This window comes from Salvia miltiorrhiza, chromosome 4 (genome assembly GCF_028751815.1).
Source record: "Salvia miltiorrhiza cultivar Shanhuang (shh) chromosome 4, IMPLAD_Smil_shh, whole genome shotgun sequence".
In the NCBI taxonomy this organism is placed as follows: Eukaryota; Viridiplantae; Streptophyta; class Magnoliopsida; order Lamiales; family Lamiaceae; genus Salvia; species Salvia miltiorrhiza.
In genome coordinates, this window is record NC_080390.1 from 16,307,521 (window position 1) to 16,325,606 (window position 18,086).

Below are 18,086 nucleotides of genomic sequence, written 5' to 3' on the forward strand. Positions count from 1 at the left end.
ACACGAGAAACATCGTCCCGAACTTGAAGGGCCATGAACATACTATACATAACAAAACATAAGTTCATTATGACAATTAAACTTATCTTAAGGTTCCCTATCCTATTGATCTTAAACCCCAAACCTCTCTTAAGACATATACACACAGATATACGTACACAGGCAAAATACTCTATTCATAAAATCTATCCTGTAGCAAAAGTCGATTTGATATTCCGTCGTACTTGAACATTTGAACGTAGAGACTATGGTTCAACCTTTGATGCAACGTTTACCTTGAATTCGTCGCGTATCGTCATTCTGTGTTTTTCCTTTACCTCGTACATATCTTTCCATTCTTCTTTGTAGTTCAAAAGAATCATTGTTTTCTTGAGGGAGCTGAAACGCTCTAAGTTCTCGTTCATTCTTCTACATCATCACCTTAAGAATCTAGATTGTAGAGATATACTACTAATCTAGTAGTCTATGTTCTTTTAAAATTGTGATCATGCAACTTATAACAATCTATGTTCTCTGGAAAAACATATGTCACTTTTCTATCATTCATCTGATCATAACATCATAGACTGCGAAAATATGCCATGAAAGGCAAAATATTCAACATTTCATCATAACATGCTCTTCACATAAACATATTCATGAAGCATTTTAGAACATTAACATCTTTAAAACGTTGAAACTGCAGTTACCTTCTTTCCTTGATTGAGCACGATGCAATGGAGTGTTGAGCGGTGCCATATGAACCCGTGTAAGTCTAAAGAATCAAACTAGACTCGACTCTTTAGAATAAGGTTTCTAGGGCCAGAGCGAACGAACCGCTCTGATACCACTCTGTCACAGCCCACTATCCCAATTTCGGGTTAACAGGGGTTATGACTTGGGGTGAACAATAAGAAATGGAAATGGACAATTACTTAACATTAAAGTATATGGAAATGTCACTAATAGATAAAATGCTAGGATCATATATGATTATTTGAATACTTATAAAACATACACATAAATGAGAACTGATTAAGGTGGGTTACCCAATAACACGTATAACAACTTCATAACATAGAGCTATCCTAATCAAAGTGTTTTGCAGCGGAAAACGTGTGAGATATACATATGAAGATGTATACTCAAGGTTACATTTCTTGAAATGTCAAATGAACACCCGCTCAACATCATTCCATTCCATCAACTGCTCAACCTGCACATTTAGAAATACATGCAGGGCTGAGTATAAAAATACTCAGTGGGCATAGCCGAAAATACAACATGCATACATATATAAATTGAACTGCCAACAGTAACACACATGGGTTTTCTTGAATGACCTGCGCTTACTAAAACATTTCTTTCATTTTCATAAAGGTGGATGCGCATCCCATTTTCAGTCTATATGATCCATATCTGTCCTTTCTGTCACGCGCCGGGAAGGAGGCCTCCTTACCACGGACGCCAAGACCGGTCGCAAGCGACTCGCGGTCTCCATGAGTGTACACGTTAACCCTAGCTAGCGACCTTTGTCTAGCATAGGATCCCAATTGGATTTCCTTTAAAGTTGGCGAACCAACACAGATAGGATACATATAAAAACATAAACATTTTTGGCAGTCAATCATTTCATAAACATTTCATTTCATTTCATGAACATTTCATTTTCATTTCATAAGAGTCATTTATCATTTGGGCATAATAATAAACTGAAATTAACAGTTAAAATCATCTCATGCATATATTCGTATAAGAGGCCTACGACACGCAGGGGATCTCTATATACGTATAGTAAAAGTAATGCCCACCTGGATAGGCAAAGCCTGAAGATCATAATCACATAACCTGTCTTGGGAAAGCAGTGCTAATCCCCTTGGTCCACAAAGCCTACAAGAAATTCTATTCTTAATAGGTCTCCTTGAATCTAATCTTAAGTCATGGTGTAGTGCTTAACATTCTATGATTCACTTAGCCGGGTTTTTAATGAGTAAATAATTAAAAACATTTCTCTTGAGTTAAGAACACCAACAATATTCTTACTCATCTTTCTTTAATAATTGGAATTATAAATAAAACCAATTGAATAATAAATATTCTTTTTGCAAGATATAATGCAAATCATGTCATGCTTAGCATATAATAAGTAATTTACTGAAAATATGCTTATAATAATAATTTAATATTATTATAAAAATTTACTCTATGAAAATAATTAATTAAACTTAATAAGTCTAATTAATTATAATAGTGTAGCTCCTTTTAAATAAAATCTGCACAAATCCAATTAAATAAATACTTGGGCAGCCCATGATTTAAAATAATCAAAGGCCCAGTTTAATAAAAGAAAATCGGCCCAAAAATAAGAAATAACCCAGCCCATTTAATTAAAAATCTCGGCCCAAGTACTCATAAAAATCGGCCCATAATAAGAAATAACCCAGCCCATTTAATTAAAAATCTCGGCCCAAGTACTCATAAAAATCGGCCCATAATTAAATTAAATAAACTGATCCCAATACTGACTTGGCCCAAAGACTCAAGCCCAACTGCTAAATAAAATAAAGGCCCAACTGTTTAATAAAATAAAAACCCAACTGATTCGGCCCAAACCTAATTAAATTTTGGCCCAACTGCCCATTAAATAAAACCCAGCCCAAAACCTTTGATATTTTCGGCCCAACAAAAAGAAAAGCAAAGCCCATAAGCTCAAGCCCAAAAATAAGCCCAAACCCTATCTCCCTTATTTCTTCCTCCCTCAGCCGCACACACACAACCACAAACGCAGCTCCCCATCTTACTCTCTCTCTCTCTCTCTCTTCAATCGCGGCTCTCTCTCTCAGCCATATCCCACGGCCGCGGCTCCTTCCGGCGAGACAGCCGGCGACCGGCCTCCATCTCCCTCAACCTATATCTCCTTCAACCTCCACCCTAGTCTCGATCTCCGGCGAGCAGCGGCCAAAACCGCCACCACCGTCTCTCTCATGCTCAAGCTTGACCGACGATTACCAGTAGCTCCACGCCACCGGCATCCGCCTATCTCTTTTCTCTCTCCGTCCGTTCACAGATCGCCCGACGACAGCCGAAGAAGTGGACTGCCGCCGTTGACCTTCCTCGCGATCTCTCTCTCGGCCTTCCGGGCAACAGCAGCCGAGCCACCGTCGCCGCCGCGCCTGGTTCATCTTCTCCAGCCGAAGGCTGGAGCCACCACGACCGGCGCCGCTTCCGTCGACTCACCACATCATCTTCCTTTCTCCTTTGCCTCGGTTTCCTCTCTCTCGACTGCTCAAAAGTCTCGACGCAAATCAGCCCGGACCAGACCACCTCTCTCTCTCCAGCCGTGGCCGGGCAGCAGCGGCACCGCCGCCGTGCCCTGCCTCCCTCCGCAGAACCCACAGCCGCCCATCTCTCTCACAGTTCTCAGGTAACGACGATTGTCGCCCCCGACTCCCTGCAACAGATCGTGGAACAGCAACAAGCCACAACCGCCGCCTGTCGCCGCTCACCACCACCTCAGCCCCGATTTAAAAGCAAAACAAGCTCAAGACTCAAAAACTCATGCTTCATTCTATTCATTTTCTTGTTTTAAAAAAAACATAAATATAAGTATATTGTTCTTCTATATAAAACATCATTTTGTTTTTTTGCGAAATACACATATGTATATAAATCTTGATGGAATGATGCAACGAATGTGAGTTGGTGTATCTCTGCTTGGGGAAAGTTTAAATCTTTCTATTATGAAGCATAAAATGGATGTGCCTTAAACACGCAGCAAAACAATTAATGGAGTTTTTAAAAGATGAAACCTTGTGATGGTTCTTTGAGCTGGGGGCCTGGGATGATCTGCAAAGCATTTCTTGAATTGATTGTTGTGGGTTGGAAGATGGAAGCATCAACCCAGCTATGTAAGTTGCGAAAAGGTGGGTGTAGTGGGTATGGGAGTAGGTAGATATTGAATTAAATAAAATAAAATAAAAAGTCTTCCGGGTTGTACTATGAAAACTGTAATAATCTTTCAATGTTTGCTTAAATAAATAGCTCATGAAAATGCTTGAATGCTAAATTAAATAAATATTCAATGCATATAAATTTAATTACTAAATTTACAAATGTTTTTGTAAATCATATTTATTTTTGTTGGAATTAAAAATAAATTCATTTTTTTTTTTTTATATCCGGCGTGAATCATCTTACTTCTAAATTTTGAAAATAAATTCTAAATTTAACTCAGGGAAACGGGGTATTACATCCCTAGATCGAGAATCTAGTTTGATCAACCCCTAAGAGCGTAGAAACCTCGACCCGTTGGCTATATAATCAGCCAAGAACCTCGGTATGGATGAACGCCACAAGACCTTGCTCAAGTGTCTTGATAAGTTCTAAAACAAGTGAAAAACTCAACAAAGAGAATTCAACTCACTAAGCATAAGCAATTTTCGTTTATATCAATGGTGTCTCTAATACAAGTGATTACATGCCTATTTATAGGCTCAAAAAGGTCTCTTGAGAGCCCCACTCCCTTACCACTACTTAAAACCATTAAAAAGGCACATAAAATCACAAATGTAACTCCAAAACACTTGGTATGTCTCTTGGACACCAAAAGTCACTTATTAAACATAAAAAAAGTAACTTAAAATGAGCATTTTGTGGGCTGCACCCATTTGGACGAAAATGTGGACTTTATACTTCAATTTGGGCCTCCAAAATATGATAGCTTAATGAGCCCAAACTTCAAGTAGCATCAAGCCCACCAACTTGAATAATATTCACCATTTGGCCCAATGTAGAATTGTCTTGGACTTGGGCTTTAATTTCACCAACTAAAAGCATCATGGACTCCTTTATTCTTTTGGCTCTAGCTCTTGTGATTGGCCCACTTTGAATAATCAAAGGATCCATCTTGTCCTTGGCCAGCTTGGATGCGTCTCCATCATTCCCTTCTTCTTCAAGTGGATTCGTCCTCGAATCTAATTCACCAAAATAAGGAGACAAATCAGCAACATTGAAAGTAGCACTTACATTATACTCACCTGGAAGGTCTAGTTTGTAAGCGTTATCATTCACTCTTGCAACCACTTGGAATGGTCCATCTCCTCTTGGCTGCAACTTGGATTTTCTTTTTGAAGGAAATCTCTCCTTTCTCAAATGTAGCCACACCCAATCTCCCGGCTCAAATATGACTTGCTTTCGGCCCTTGTTGGCTTGCTTGATGTATTGCGCCGTTCTTTTCTCAATATTGAGTCTCACCTTTTCATGCAACTTTTTCACCATTTCAGCTTTGGCTTTCCCGTCAAGACTAGCACGCTCCTCAATTGGTATTGGAATTAGATCAAGTGGACTCAATGGATTAAAACCATAAACAACTTCAAACGGAGAAAAGTTAGTAGCAGAATGAACACTTCGATTGTAAGCAAATTCAGCAAAAGATAAGCATTCTTCCCAAATTTTCAAGTTCTTTTGAATCAAAATTCTAAGTAATTGAGACAAAGTTCTATTAACTACTTCAGTTTGACCATCAGTTTGAGGATGACATGTAGTTGAAAACAGAAGCTTAGTTCCCAATTTATTCCAAAGCACACGCCAAAAATGACTCACAAACTTAGCATCACGATCACTCACAATTGTTCTTGGAACTCCATGCAAACGAACAATTTCTTTGAAAAATAAATCAGCAATGTGAGTTGCATCATCACTCTTATGACATGGAATGAAGTGTGCCATTTTTGAAAATCTATCAACAACCACAAAAATTGAATCCTTACCCCTTCGTGTTCTAGGCAAACCCAAAACAAAGTCCATGGAAATATCCTCCCAAGGTGCACTAGGAATAGGTAATGGTTTATACAAACCATGTGGATGTGATTTTGATTTAGCTTGCATGCAAGTTATGCATCTTCCACAAATTTTCTCAACATCAACACGCATTTTAGGCCAAAAGAAATGTTCATGCAAAACTTCCAAAGTCTTATGAACACCAAAATGTCCCATTAACCCACCCCCATGAGCTTCACGAACAAGCAATTCACGCATGGAACACTTAGGAATGCACAATTTATTTTCTCTAAATAAATAGCCCTCATGCTTATAGAACTTATCAAATGCAGCATGCTCACAAGCTAAATATATAGAACCAAAATCAGAATCATGGGCATACAATTCCTTAATTGACTCAAAACCAAGAAGCTTAGAACTCAAAGTAGTGATCAAAGCATACCTTCGAGACAACGCATCAGCCACAATGTTTTCCTTCCCTTTTTTGTACTTGATCACATATGGAAAAGATTCAATGAATTCCACCCACTTAACATGTCTCTTGCTAAGCTTACCTTGACCCTTGAGGTATTTGAGAGATTCATGATCCGTGTGAATTACAAACTCTCTTGGCCACAAGTAATGCTGCCATGTTTCCAAAGCTCTTACCAAAGCATATAACTCTTTGTCGTAGGTTGGATAGTTCAATTGAGCTCCTTTCAACTTTTCGCTAAAATAAGCAATTGGCTTTCCATCCTGCAACAAAACAGCACCTACTCCTACTCCAGAAGCATCACATTCAAGCTCAAACATTCTATCAAAGTTAGGTAATGCAAGAATAGGAGCAGAAGTTAGTTTTTCTTTAAGGATATTAAAATCATGTTCTTGTTTTTCCCCCCAATGAAAACCAACATCTTTTTTCACTATCTCATTCAAAGGTGCAGCAATCGTGCTAAAATCCTTAACAAATCTTCTATAGAAACTAGCGAGACCATGAAAACTTCTAACTTGTGCCACATTTTGAGGAATTGGCCATTCTAAGATAGCTTTCACTTTCTCTTTTTCCATTTCAATTCCATTAGCACTCACAACAAAACCAAGAAAAACAACTTTATCCATGCAAAAAGAACACTTTTAAGATTAGCATACAATGACTCTTTTCTTAAAGTGTCTAAAACAGCACGCAAATGATCAAGATGTTCTTCAACATTTTTGCTATAGATCAAGATGTCATCAAAGTAAACAACCACAAATTTTCCAATGAAATTTCTCAAAACATGATGCATCAATCTCATGAAAGTACTAGGTGCATTAGTTAATCCAAAAGGCATGACTAACCACTCATACAAACCATACTTTGTTTTGAAAGCAGTTTTCCATTCATCTCCTTCTCGAATTCGAATTTGGTGATAACCACTTTTCAAATCAATTTTACTAAACACAATTGCCCCATATAACTCATCAAGCATATCATCTAGCCTAGGAATAGGATAGCGATACTTTACCGTGATCTTATTAATTGCTCGACAATCCGTGCACATTCTCCACGATCCATCTTTCTTGGACACAACAATCACCGGTACAGCACATGGACTCATGCTCTCACGAATCTTTCCTTTCTCCAACAACTCTTGGACTTGCCTTTGGATCTCTTTAGTCTCTTCCGGATTGGCTCGATAAGCTGGTCGGTTTGGTAGAACAGCTCCGGGAACAAAGTCAATTTGATGCTCAATACCCCTTAAAGGAGGTAATCCACTTGGTTCTTCCTCGGGAAAGACATCCTCAAACTCCTGCAAAAGAGACACAAAAGTACTAGGCAAAGATGGGGTTAGTTCGTTAGTGCTAAAGAATGACTCTTTGTACACCAAAATGAACACACTCTTTTCTTCGACTATTGCACTCTTTATTTCTTTTGTTCTCACATAAAAATTCTGTTTTTCTTTTCCCTCACTCTTGCTTTTCTCTCGACTCTTTTTTTCACTCGACTCTTTTTTGACTACCTCACTTTTATTGCCCTCAACCTCACGAGCTCTCCTTGCTTGAGACAATTTCTGCTGGTCCTCTTGAACTTGTTGAGGTGTCAAAGAAACAAGCATGATGGATTTGTTGTTGTGCTTGAAGGTGTAGTGATTGCGGAATCCATCATAGGTCACCCTTCGATCAAACTGCCATGGCCTCCCCAAAAGAATGTGACTAGCATGCATTGGCACCACATCACAAAGAACTTCATCTTTATAATTGCCAATAGAAAATGAAATTAGAACTTGTTTGGTCACACGAATTTCACCACATTCATTAAGCCATTGTAGCTTATATGGATGAGGATGCCGTTCAGTTTTTAAGTTCAGTTTCTCCACCATCTCGCCACTTGCAACATTGGTACAACTACCACCATCAATAATTAACATGCAAACTTTACCTTGGACTAAACATCTTGTGTGGAAGATGTTCTCCCTTTGTTCTTCCTCCTGTTTGATTTGCACGTTTAGAGCCCTTCGAACCACCAAAAGCTCACCATGTTCCGGTACAATCTCCTCCAATTGTTCATCATCTTCATCATCATCATCATCATGTTCACTTTCAGATTCGATTTCTCCATTCGGCTTCAAGACCATCACCCTTTTGTTTGGACATTGAGATGCAATATGTCCAACACCTTGACATCGAAAACATTTGATATCTCTATTTCTAGTAGAAGATGTAGAATTAGAGATACCTTTGCCCTTTTCGCCTTCGTTGGACTTGAATTTGGACACATCATTTTGAGGTTTAGAGGCTGCCCCAAAATTTGACTTAGACGAAGTCCACTCCTTCGACTTTGAAGATTGAGAACTTGTTGGAAAATTCCTTTGAAAGGTTCCCTTCTTCTTCAATTGCCTCTCCACTTTCATGGCCATGTGAACCATATCCTCCAGCTCCACATAGTGTTGTAGGTCCACGATATTTGCAATCTCCTTATTCAGCCCGCATAGGAATCGAGCCATGGTTGCCTCTCTATCCTCTTCAACATTTGCCCTAATCATGGCAATCTCCATCTCTTTGTAGTACTCATCAACAGATTTAGTACCTTGATTCATAGATTGTAATTTTTGATACAATTCACGAAAATAATGAGAAGGTACAAATCTCTTACGCATTATGCTTTTCATTTCCTCCCACGTGGAAATTGGTCTCTCTCGATAGCGCCTTCTATTTGTTGTCAATTGATCCCACCAAACTATTGCATAATCAGTGAATTCAATTGCAGCAAGTCTAACCTTCTTTTCCTCGGAGTAGTTGTGACACTCAAAGATGAGCTCCACCTTTCTCTCCCACTCCAAATAGGCTTCAGGATCACTCCTTCCTTGGAATGTTGGGATCTTCAATTTGATGCTTCCCAAGTCACCATCAACTTCATTTTGATGTCTTCTTCTTCTACCTCCTCCTCGCCTTTCATTTCGATGTGTTGATGTGTGATCATCTTCTCCTTCGCTCTCTCCTTCCTCCTCATTCCTTGGTGGTGCTTGAAATTCCAGCCTCTCCAATCGTTCTGTTACATTTTCCATAACAGCTCCAAACCTTGCAAATTGTTGTTGCATGGCTTGCAATGTAAATTCAATAGGATTTGTGTTTTCCATGACCTCACAATTCACTCGTGTATCACACAAATATATCCTCACACAAACACTCGTGTATCACTCGTAGGCTTTTACCACCCCTCAAATAAACTCACCACTCAATGCCTTTTACCACTCAATTCTCGTTTGTAAGAATTTCAAATGAACTAAAACAAATCAAGAAAGAACAAGACAAGTAAAATTCACCAAACTTCAGCCCTTGGATGCAAGAATTGATATTTTGGAACAAGTGTATGAACCGCCTAAGGAAAATTTAACTGAAATAGAAATTTTGGATTTTTTTTTTGGATATATATATATATTTTTTTCGGTTTTTTTTTTTTTTTTAGTTTATATGAAGTAACAACAATGGGGATATTGGAACTTTGCAGATTTTTTTTTTTTTTTGCAACTATTTTTGTAGGACAATGAGGATGAATATAAGAGATATATGAAAGGATGAAGAAAATAAAAGATAGAGTTTGGATCAATACCAGATTGCTCTGATAACCAAATGATATGGATAGAAGTAGACGAAGGACCCGTTGGATATAATGACCCAAGAACCCGACGTATGTGAGTAGGCAGCGGACTCCCTAGATCGAGAATCTAGTTTGATCAACCCCTAAGAGCGTAGAAACCTCGACCCGTTGGCTATATAATCAGCCAAGAACCTCGGTATGGATGAACGCCACAAGACCTTGCTCAAGTGTCTTGATAAGTTCTAAAACAAGTGAAAAACTCAACAAAGAGAATTCAACTCACTAAGCATAAGCAATTTTCGTTTATATCAATGGTGTCTCTAATACAAGTGATTACATGCCTATTTATAGGCTAAAAAAGGTCTCTTGAGAGCCCCACTCCCTTACCACTACTTAAAACCATTAAAAAGGCACATAAAATCACAAATGTAACTCCAAAACACTTGGTATGTCTCTTGGACACCAAAAGTCACTTATTAAACATAAAAAAAGTAACTTAAAATGAGCATTTTGTGGGCTGCACCCATTTGGACGAAAATGTGGACTTTATTCTTCAATTTGGGCCTCCAAAATATGATAGCTTAATGAGCCCAAACTTCAAGTAGCATCAAGCCCACCAACTTGAATAATATTCACCATTTGGCCCAATGTAGAATTGTCTTGGACTTGGGCTTTAATTTCACCAACTAAAAGCATCATGGACTCCTTTATTCTTTTGGCTCTAGCTCTTGTGATTGGCCCACTTTGAATAATCAAAGGATCCATCTTGTCCTTGGCCAGCTTGGATGCGTCTCCATCAGGTTGGTGTTTTGCTTGGTGAGAAGAATCGCTTGTGGATTTTCTGTCGATGTTGTGATTGTTGCTTGAGGACAAGCAAGGATTTAAGTGTGGGGGGGTTGTTTACCTCGTTTTTGGGTAGTTTTTGCGTGTGTTTCTGTTGTGCATTCGAGCGTGTTTCATGACTTTTTGCCCTTTATTTCACGTGCTCGATGATCTTTTTGGGTGTACTATTGTCACGTGCAAGATTCGTGAGTTGCCGAGCGTTTTGGCATTGTTTCGGGCGATTTTCGAAGGCAGGCTCACGGCCGCCGCCGTGGCACGGCGGCGGCCGAGACGGCGGCCGCGGCCCCACGGCGCGGGCCGTGCAATGTTTGGAGAGGATCTGCAAAAGGCACTCACGGCGGTGCCGTAGGACGGCGCCGCCGTCCCTGGCATTTTGGCAGTTACGGATTTTCCGTATTTAAGCCCATTTTTAGGGTTTTTCTTCACACCTTGGACCCCAGCAGCCTCCTTGGCGATTTCCACTTGTTTTCTCTTAGTTTTAGAGTAGTTAAACCATCAACGAACATCTTTTGGCTTGTAGATTAAAGATCATGTTAGTTTTCATTACATCGGATTGAAGTTTCGGATTGTTCTCGCTGTAAGAATTCAGTTTATGTTTTCTTTGGATTGAATGGTAGTTTATTTCCTTTGCGTAGATTATTGTTGCTTCGAGTTTACTTGATGAATTAGTTGTTCTTTATTCTCGCCTAGATAATCGTTGTTTATGATTTATTGAATTATCTAATGCTTTCTAGATTGCTAGCTAGAACCCTAGGTTTATTAGTTCCCTGCGTTCTTAATCTGCTTCCTATTTTCGCCTAGATAGATTTATATGCTTTCTGTTGATTCTGCATTAGATAATTTTACAAGCTTTATTTAATTACGCCTAGATTTAAAGAGAGAGTGTCAGACCCAACTACCAGATTAGAGTGTTTAGGTTTCCTTTCTTGTTTCCTGTGAGTAGCACGATTAGAGCCCTGCTAAGTCTTCCTTGTGAGACGACTTGAGTCACCTTACCACCCTAGGACGACATCGTATAAATTCGAGTCCATCCGCTAGGTGTTTTAGGATGAGTCATCAGCATATGACTTTTGTCTATCCTGGGCCTCCTTGATTTTTTGTCTAATTTGACGGACGATCTCAATCATCTCGACTACTGTATCCGGCCTTAGAATTCTTCTCTCACCCACTTCATCCCAGTAAAGTGGCGATCTACATTTCTTCCCATACAATGCCTCATAAGGTGCCATAGCGATAGTGGCTTGATGACTGTTATTATATGCGAACTCGATGAGCGGTAAAACATGTTCCCAACTTTCACCCCTGTCTAGCACGAGCATTCTTAACATATCTTCTAGTGTCTGAATTGTCATTTCAGACTGACCATCTGTCTGTGGGTGAAAAGATATACTAAAATTTAACCTCGTTCCTAGTTCTTTCTGCAAGCTTATCCAGAATCTAGATGTAAACTTGGAATCTCTGTCTGATGTAATTGTCCTTGGTACTCTGTGCAAACGTATAATCTCTTTGACATAAAGTTGGGCTAACTTATCTGATCCATGAGTGATTGGGATTGGTATAAAGTGAGCACACTTCGTAAGTCTATCAACAATGACCCATATAGCCGTGTTACCTTGTTTTGATCTCGGTAATCCTGTGACGAAGTCCATTGCAATATCATCCCATTTCCACTTCAGTATATCCAAAGGTTGTAACTCACCGTAAGGCCTTTGGTGCAAAGCTTTCACTTGCTGACAAGCAAGACATCTTTCAACAAATGAGGCCACATCTCGTTTCATTCCTTCCCACCAGAAATTCTCTTTTAGAACCTGATACGTTTTAGTACTTCCTGGGTGGGCAGTGTAAGGAGTGTCATGAGCTCCACTCATTATCTTATTCCTAAGTTCATCGTCATGTGGGATGCATATCCTCCCTTCAAAGAAGATAGCATTGTCTGATTCCTCATGATAATTCTCGAGTTCTCCTTTCCTTCTTGATATGCTCTTTTGCCGAGAATTATGGAAGTTTCACCGGAAAAACACAGTAATAACGTAATAGATAAGGAAAACTCCGATCTATTTGATTTATACGCGGAAGACTAAAATTGAACGTAACAAACAGAAAAGAACAGATAAAGATGGATTGCCTCAAAACCCCTGAATCTAAACCACGAAATGATCTAGGCGAATAATTCCCTAGACCCCAACGTGCATTTGACGCAAGAACTCGGAGACGCTGAATGACACACGGCGAGGGATGAAGAAACTCGTCGATTCGTCGATAGGTGAATCCTTGTTTATCAAGAAGAATTCGAAACTTGAGAGAGAATTAAACTCACTGTTATATTTTATCAAAAATTGTCTAACTTTTCAAACACATAACAGCCCTATTTATAGGGAACGGGAAACCCTACGTAACAAGGAAATAAACAGAAATTAAAGAAATAACGGAACTTGTTCAACAAGTCAAAAGAAACCCCAGCGAGGACTCCTCTGAAAAAACGCATTGGAAACGAGTCTGCTCTGGCAAGGCCAGAGGAATCAAGTCTTCTCTGGCGGGTTTCTCTGCTCGGGCAGACTCCACTTGAGTTCTCTGCTCGGGCAGACTCCACTTGAGTTCTCTGCTCTGGCAGACTCAACGTGAGTTCTCTGCTCGGGCAGATTCCACTTGAGTTCTCTGCTCGGGCAGACTCCACTTGAGTTCTCTGCTCGGGCAGACTCAACGTGAGTTCTCTGCCCAGTCGCTTCTTCCCGGGGGTAACGATTCCGCTGCTCTGGCAAGGCCAGAGGGATCGAGTCTTCTCTAGGCGGCATGATTTCGCTGTTCTGGCAAAGCCAGAGGAATCGAGACTTCTCTGGTGGTTCAACTCGGTAAGCAATAAGGTTTACCACCTTTGAACTCTGATCCGTCGGTCCTTCTCCAATTGGCCTTTTCAGCTCCTGCCTCCAGATTTCCTCCACCAATGTCATTAAATTGGCCTTGAACGTCCTGGCCCTAGCTCTCGTCACTGGACCAACGGGCACGTGCACCGGATCTTCACTCTGTGCAGCCTCTGAAATTCGGCTTTGCTCCGCATCCTGACCTCTACTCTGAACTGCATCATTCCCCCTCTCTTGAAAAGGATTTGTCCTCAAATCCACAGCGTCGCCTACATCAAAGGGACTTAAGTCAGTAACATTGAATGTAGCGCTCACATTATACTCACCGGGTAAATCTAGTTTGTAGGCATTATCATTGATCCGTTCCAATACTTGGAATGGACCATCGCCCCGAGGGAGTAACTTGGAGCGCCTCTACTCTGGAAATCTTTCCTTGCGCATGTGCAGCCAAACCCAATCACCGGGTTCAAATACTACTTTGCGACGACCCCGATTAGCTTGCTCAGCATACTGCCGCGTGCGGCGCTCAATGTTGGCTCTGGCACGTTCATGGATCTTCTTCACGAAGTCTGCTCTGTTCTGGCCATCCATGTTAACCTGCTCAATCTCGGGTAACAGAGTCAAATCCAAAGGTGTCAAAGGGTTAAATCCATACGCGATTTCAAATGGAGAAAACTTAGTGGCAGAATGAACAGCACGGTTATAAGCGAATTCCACATGAGGAAGACACTCTTCCCACGACTTAATGTTCTTTTGAATAATAGCTCGAAGTAAGGTAGACAAAGTCCTATTCACTACTTCTGTTTGACCATCAGTTTGTGGATGACAAGTAGTAGAAAACAAAAGTTTAGTACCCAACTTGCACCACAAAGGCTTCCAAAAATAGCTCAAAAACTTCGAATCCCGATCAGAAACAATAGTTCTAGGCATGCCATGTAATCTAACAATCTCTCTAAAGAAAAGATCAGCCACATGAGATGCATCATCAGATTTATGACAAGGAATAAAATGTGCCATCTTAGAAAATCTGTCAACAACTACAAAGATGGAGTCACGACCACGCTTAGTCCTAGGCAAACCTAACACAAAATCCATAGAAATATCAATCCAAGGTGCGTGAGGAATAGGCAATGGTGTATACAAACCATGGGAACTCACCCTAGACTTAGCTTGTTTACATGTAACACATCGACCACAAATTCTCTCAACATCACGTTTCATATGAGGCCAAAAGAAATGTTCATGCAGAACAGCCAAAGTCTTAGCAATGCCAAAGTGTCCCATCAAACCCCCACCATGAGACTCAAGCAATAACAATTCTCGTAAAGAACATTGCGGCACGCATAACTTATTCCTCCTAAAAAGAAAATCATCATGCCTAAAATACTCTCCACTAGAAGCTCGCTCACATGCTATATAAATCTCACCAAAATCAGCATCACTCGCATACAAACTCTTGAGGCACTTAAAGCCAAGTAACTTAGCATCTAAGGTAGAAATCAAGGCATACCTTCGAGAAAGTGCATCAGCCACAACATTCTCCTTACCTTGCTTGTATTTGATGACGTAGGGAAACGTCTCAATGAACTCCATCCACCTCGCATGTCGCTTGTTCAACTTGTGTTGGCCTTTCAAGTGTTTCAACGACTCATGGTCCGTGTGAATGACAAACTCGTTGGGCCACAAGTAGTGCTGCCATGTTTGCAAAGCTCTCACCAATGCATACAACTCCTTATCATACGTTGGATAACTCAACGTTGCCCCATTTAACTTCTCGCTGAAATACGCAATGGGTCGTCTCTCTTGCATCAACACTGCACCAATACCAACACCAGAAGCATCACATTCAATCTCAAAAGATTTGGAGAAATTTGGAAGAGATAATACCGGGGCATGGGTCAATTTGTATTTTAACTGCTGAAATGCATCCTCTTGCGCTTTGTCCCATTTAAATTCCACATTCTTCTTGATGACTTTTGTCAGAGGTGCGGCAATACTGCTGAAGTGAGGCACGAATCGCCTATAGAAGCTAGCAAGACCATGAAAGCTTCGAACTGCTGCAATGTTCCTCGGTGTTGGCCACTCTTGGATTGCTCGGATCTTCTCCTCATCAACCTGTACACCTTGTGCACTAACAACAAAACCAAGGAACACAAGCTTGTCCGTAGCAAAAATGCACTTTTTAAGGTTAGCAAACAACTTCTCCTTTCGAAGTACGTTCATAACAGACCGCAAATGATCAACATGCTCATCAAAATGCTGGCTATAAATGAGGATATCATCAAAGTAAACAACTACAAATCTGCCAATGAAAGCACGCAAAACATGATTCATAAGACGCATGAAAGTACTAGGCGCATTAGTCAAACCAAAAGGCATAACCAACCACTCATACAAACCAAGTTTTGTCTTAAAAGCAGTTTTCCATTCATCACCTTCCTTAATCCTAATCTGATGATATCCACTACGCAAATCGATCTTAGAAAAGACACAAGAACCATGTAACTCATCGAGCATATCATCTAAACGAGGAATGGGATGGCGATATTTTACCGTGATGTTATTGATAGCTCGGCAATCACAGCACATCCTCCACGACGAGTCCTTCTTTGGTACAAGGAGAACTGGTACCGCACAAGGGCTCAGGCTTTCCCTCACATGCCCTTTGGCCAACAACTCACCAATCTGCCTCTCCAACTCCTTCGTCTCCTCCGGGTTGGTGCGGTAGGCTGGTCTGTTTGGCAAAGTAGCACCGGGCACAAAGTCAATCTGATGCTCAATCCCGCGAAGTGGTGGTAAACCGGTAGGTGTATCGTCGGGGAAGACATCAACAAACTCCTGCAACACACCACGAATAGAAGGGGGTAGAGAAGAGAGATCGTTAGACATAAGCAAAGTCTCCTGATAACGCAACAGCAAGATCGGCTTCTCCTCCTGAACACACCACTTCAAATCACTAGCCGTAGCAAGAAAGGACTTATGGTTCAGCCCCTGCTTCTTCTTCTCCACAGGCTGCTCCTTGGACTTTAGGTTGTCCGCCTCCCGTTGCAATTGCACTTGATCCTCATAAACTTGGGTAGGAGTAAGAGGAACAAGCGACACCTTCTTCTGCTTGTATGTAAATGAATATTTGTTGGTGTAACCATCATGAATTGCACGGCGATCAAATTGCCACGGGCGCCCCAACAGGATGTGGCTCGCTTGCATAGGGATCACATCACACACCACCGCATCCTCATACGTCCCAATGCGAAAAGGGACCTTCACTTGCTTGGTCACTGCAAACGATACGGCTTGGGATGCTTCTCCGAGGTTAGCCCCAATCTCTCAACCAGGGCTCTACTAGCCACATTCGTGCAACTCCCGCCATCGATGATCACACTACATACCTTGTCTTGAACAAGACATCTCGTGTGGAAAAGATTCTCTCTCTGCTCACGTTCCGGGGGTGGAGTTTGGACACTCAAGGCTCGCCGAGCTACAAAAAGTTGTCCATTGGGCGCAAAAATCTCCTCACATTCCTCCTCATCAGCGGTATCATCGACATCCTCCAATTTCGGCATATTAGGGTCGGTGTCATCCCCATCCGTCACAACTTCGCCGTCATCGCGCATTATCATGAGTCTCCTGTTCGGACAGTCACTCATAATATGCCCGAACCCTTGGCACTTAAAACACTTCTTATCGCGATTTCGACCATCGACAACGGTCGGACTACCCTGATTCGCTGCACCGGAGCCCTCTGGTCGGGACCGAACAAATTGCTTTTTCTCCTCGCGCGGCGGGGCTTCCTTCTGCCAGGGGATCCCTCTGGACGAAGAACCGCTGGCAACGGGTTGCGACGACCTCCACTTGCCCTGAGTCTGGCGCTGGTTGCTGCTGTTGTTGCCCCTCCGCTTGAGTTGAGTCTCTATCTTGATGGCCATGTGGACCATGTCCTCCAACTCAACGTAGTGCTGCAACTCCACCTTATCACGAATATCCCAATGCAGCCCAGCCAAGAATCTGGCCATGGTCGCCTCTCGCTCCTCCTCCACATTGGCTCTAATCATGGCAACCTCCATCTCCTTATAATACTCATCCACACTCCGACTGCCCTGCCTCAAGGTCTGCAACTTGTTAAAAAGCTCACGGTAGTAATGAGTTGGCACAAAACGTTTCCGCATCACAGCCTTCATCTCCTGCCAAGATTGAATAGATGGCTCATTGTTTCTTCTCCTACTCGTTACCAGTTGATCCCACCAAACAAGTGCATAATCTGAGAACTCAACCGCTGCCAACTTCACCTTCTTGAGCTCTGAATAGGAGTGGCAATCGAACATAAGCTCCATCTTTCTCTCCCAATCAAGATACAATTCGGGATCATTCTTCCCTTGGAAAGGAGGAATGTTCATCTTGATGTTGCCCAGATTATTGTCCTGCCATGCTCTTCCATCGTCGTCCTCATCCTCAAATTCGGTATCCTCAACATGCTCCTCATACTGACGGTGGAATCGGCCGCCTCCACCACCACGGCCTCCTCGCCCGCGTCTGCCTCCTCGTGTGAAAGTGGGTGCACGCGAATGAGACTG

The 18,086-nt window shown here is 41.5% G+C and overlaps 1 protein-coding gene and 1 long non-coding RNA gene across 2 annotated transcripts; both read right to left on the reverse strand.

The window, feature by feature from the left end:
* Positions 1-897: 897 nt before the first annotated feature.
* On the reverse strand, positions 898-3,845 carry LOC131019864 (uncharacterized). Its single transcript, XR_009100509.1, has 3 exons — positions 3,789-3,845; positions 1,791-1,869; positions 898-1,195 (listed from the first exon to the last, which is right to left on the reverse strand). It is a non-coding gene; the product is annotated as an uncharacterized LOC131019864 (long non-coding RNA).
* A 2,976-nt stretch (positions 3,846-6,821) lies between these two features.
* On the reverse strand, positions 6,822-9,353 carry LOC131023071 (uncharacterized). Its single transcript, XM_057952613.1, has one exon. It carries the CDS (start codon positions 9,351-9,353, stop codon positions 6,822-6,824), a length of 2,532 nt encoding a protein of 843 aa, XP_057808596.1.
* Positions 9,354-18,086: the final 8,733 nt, after the last annotated feature.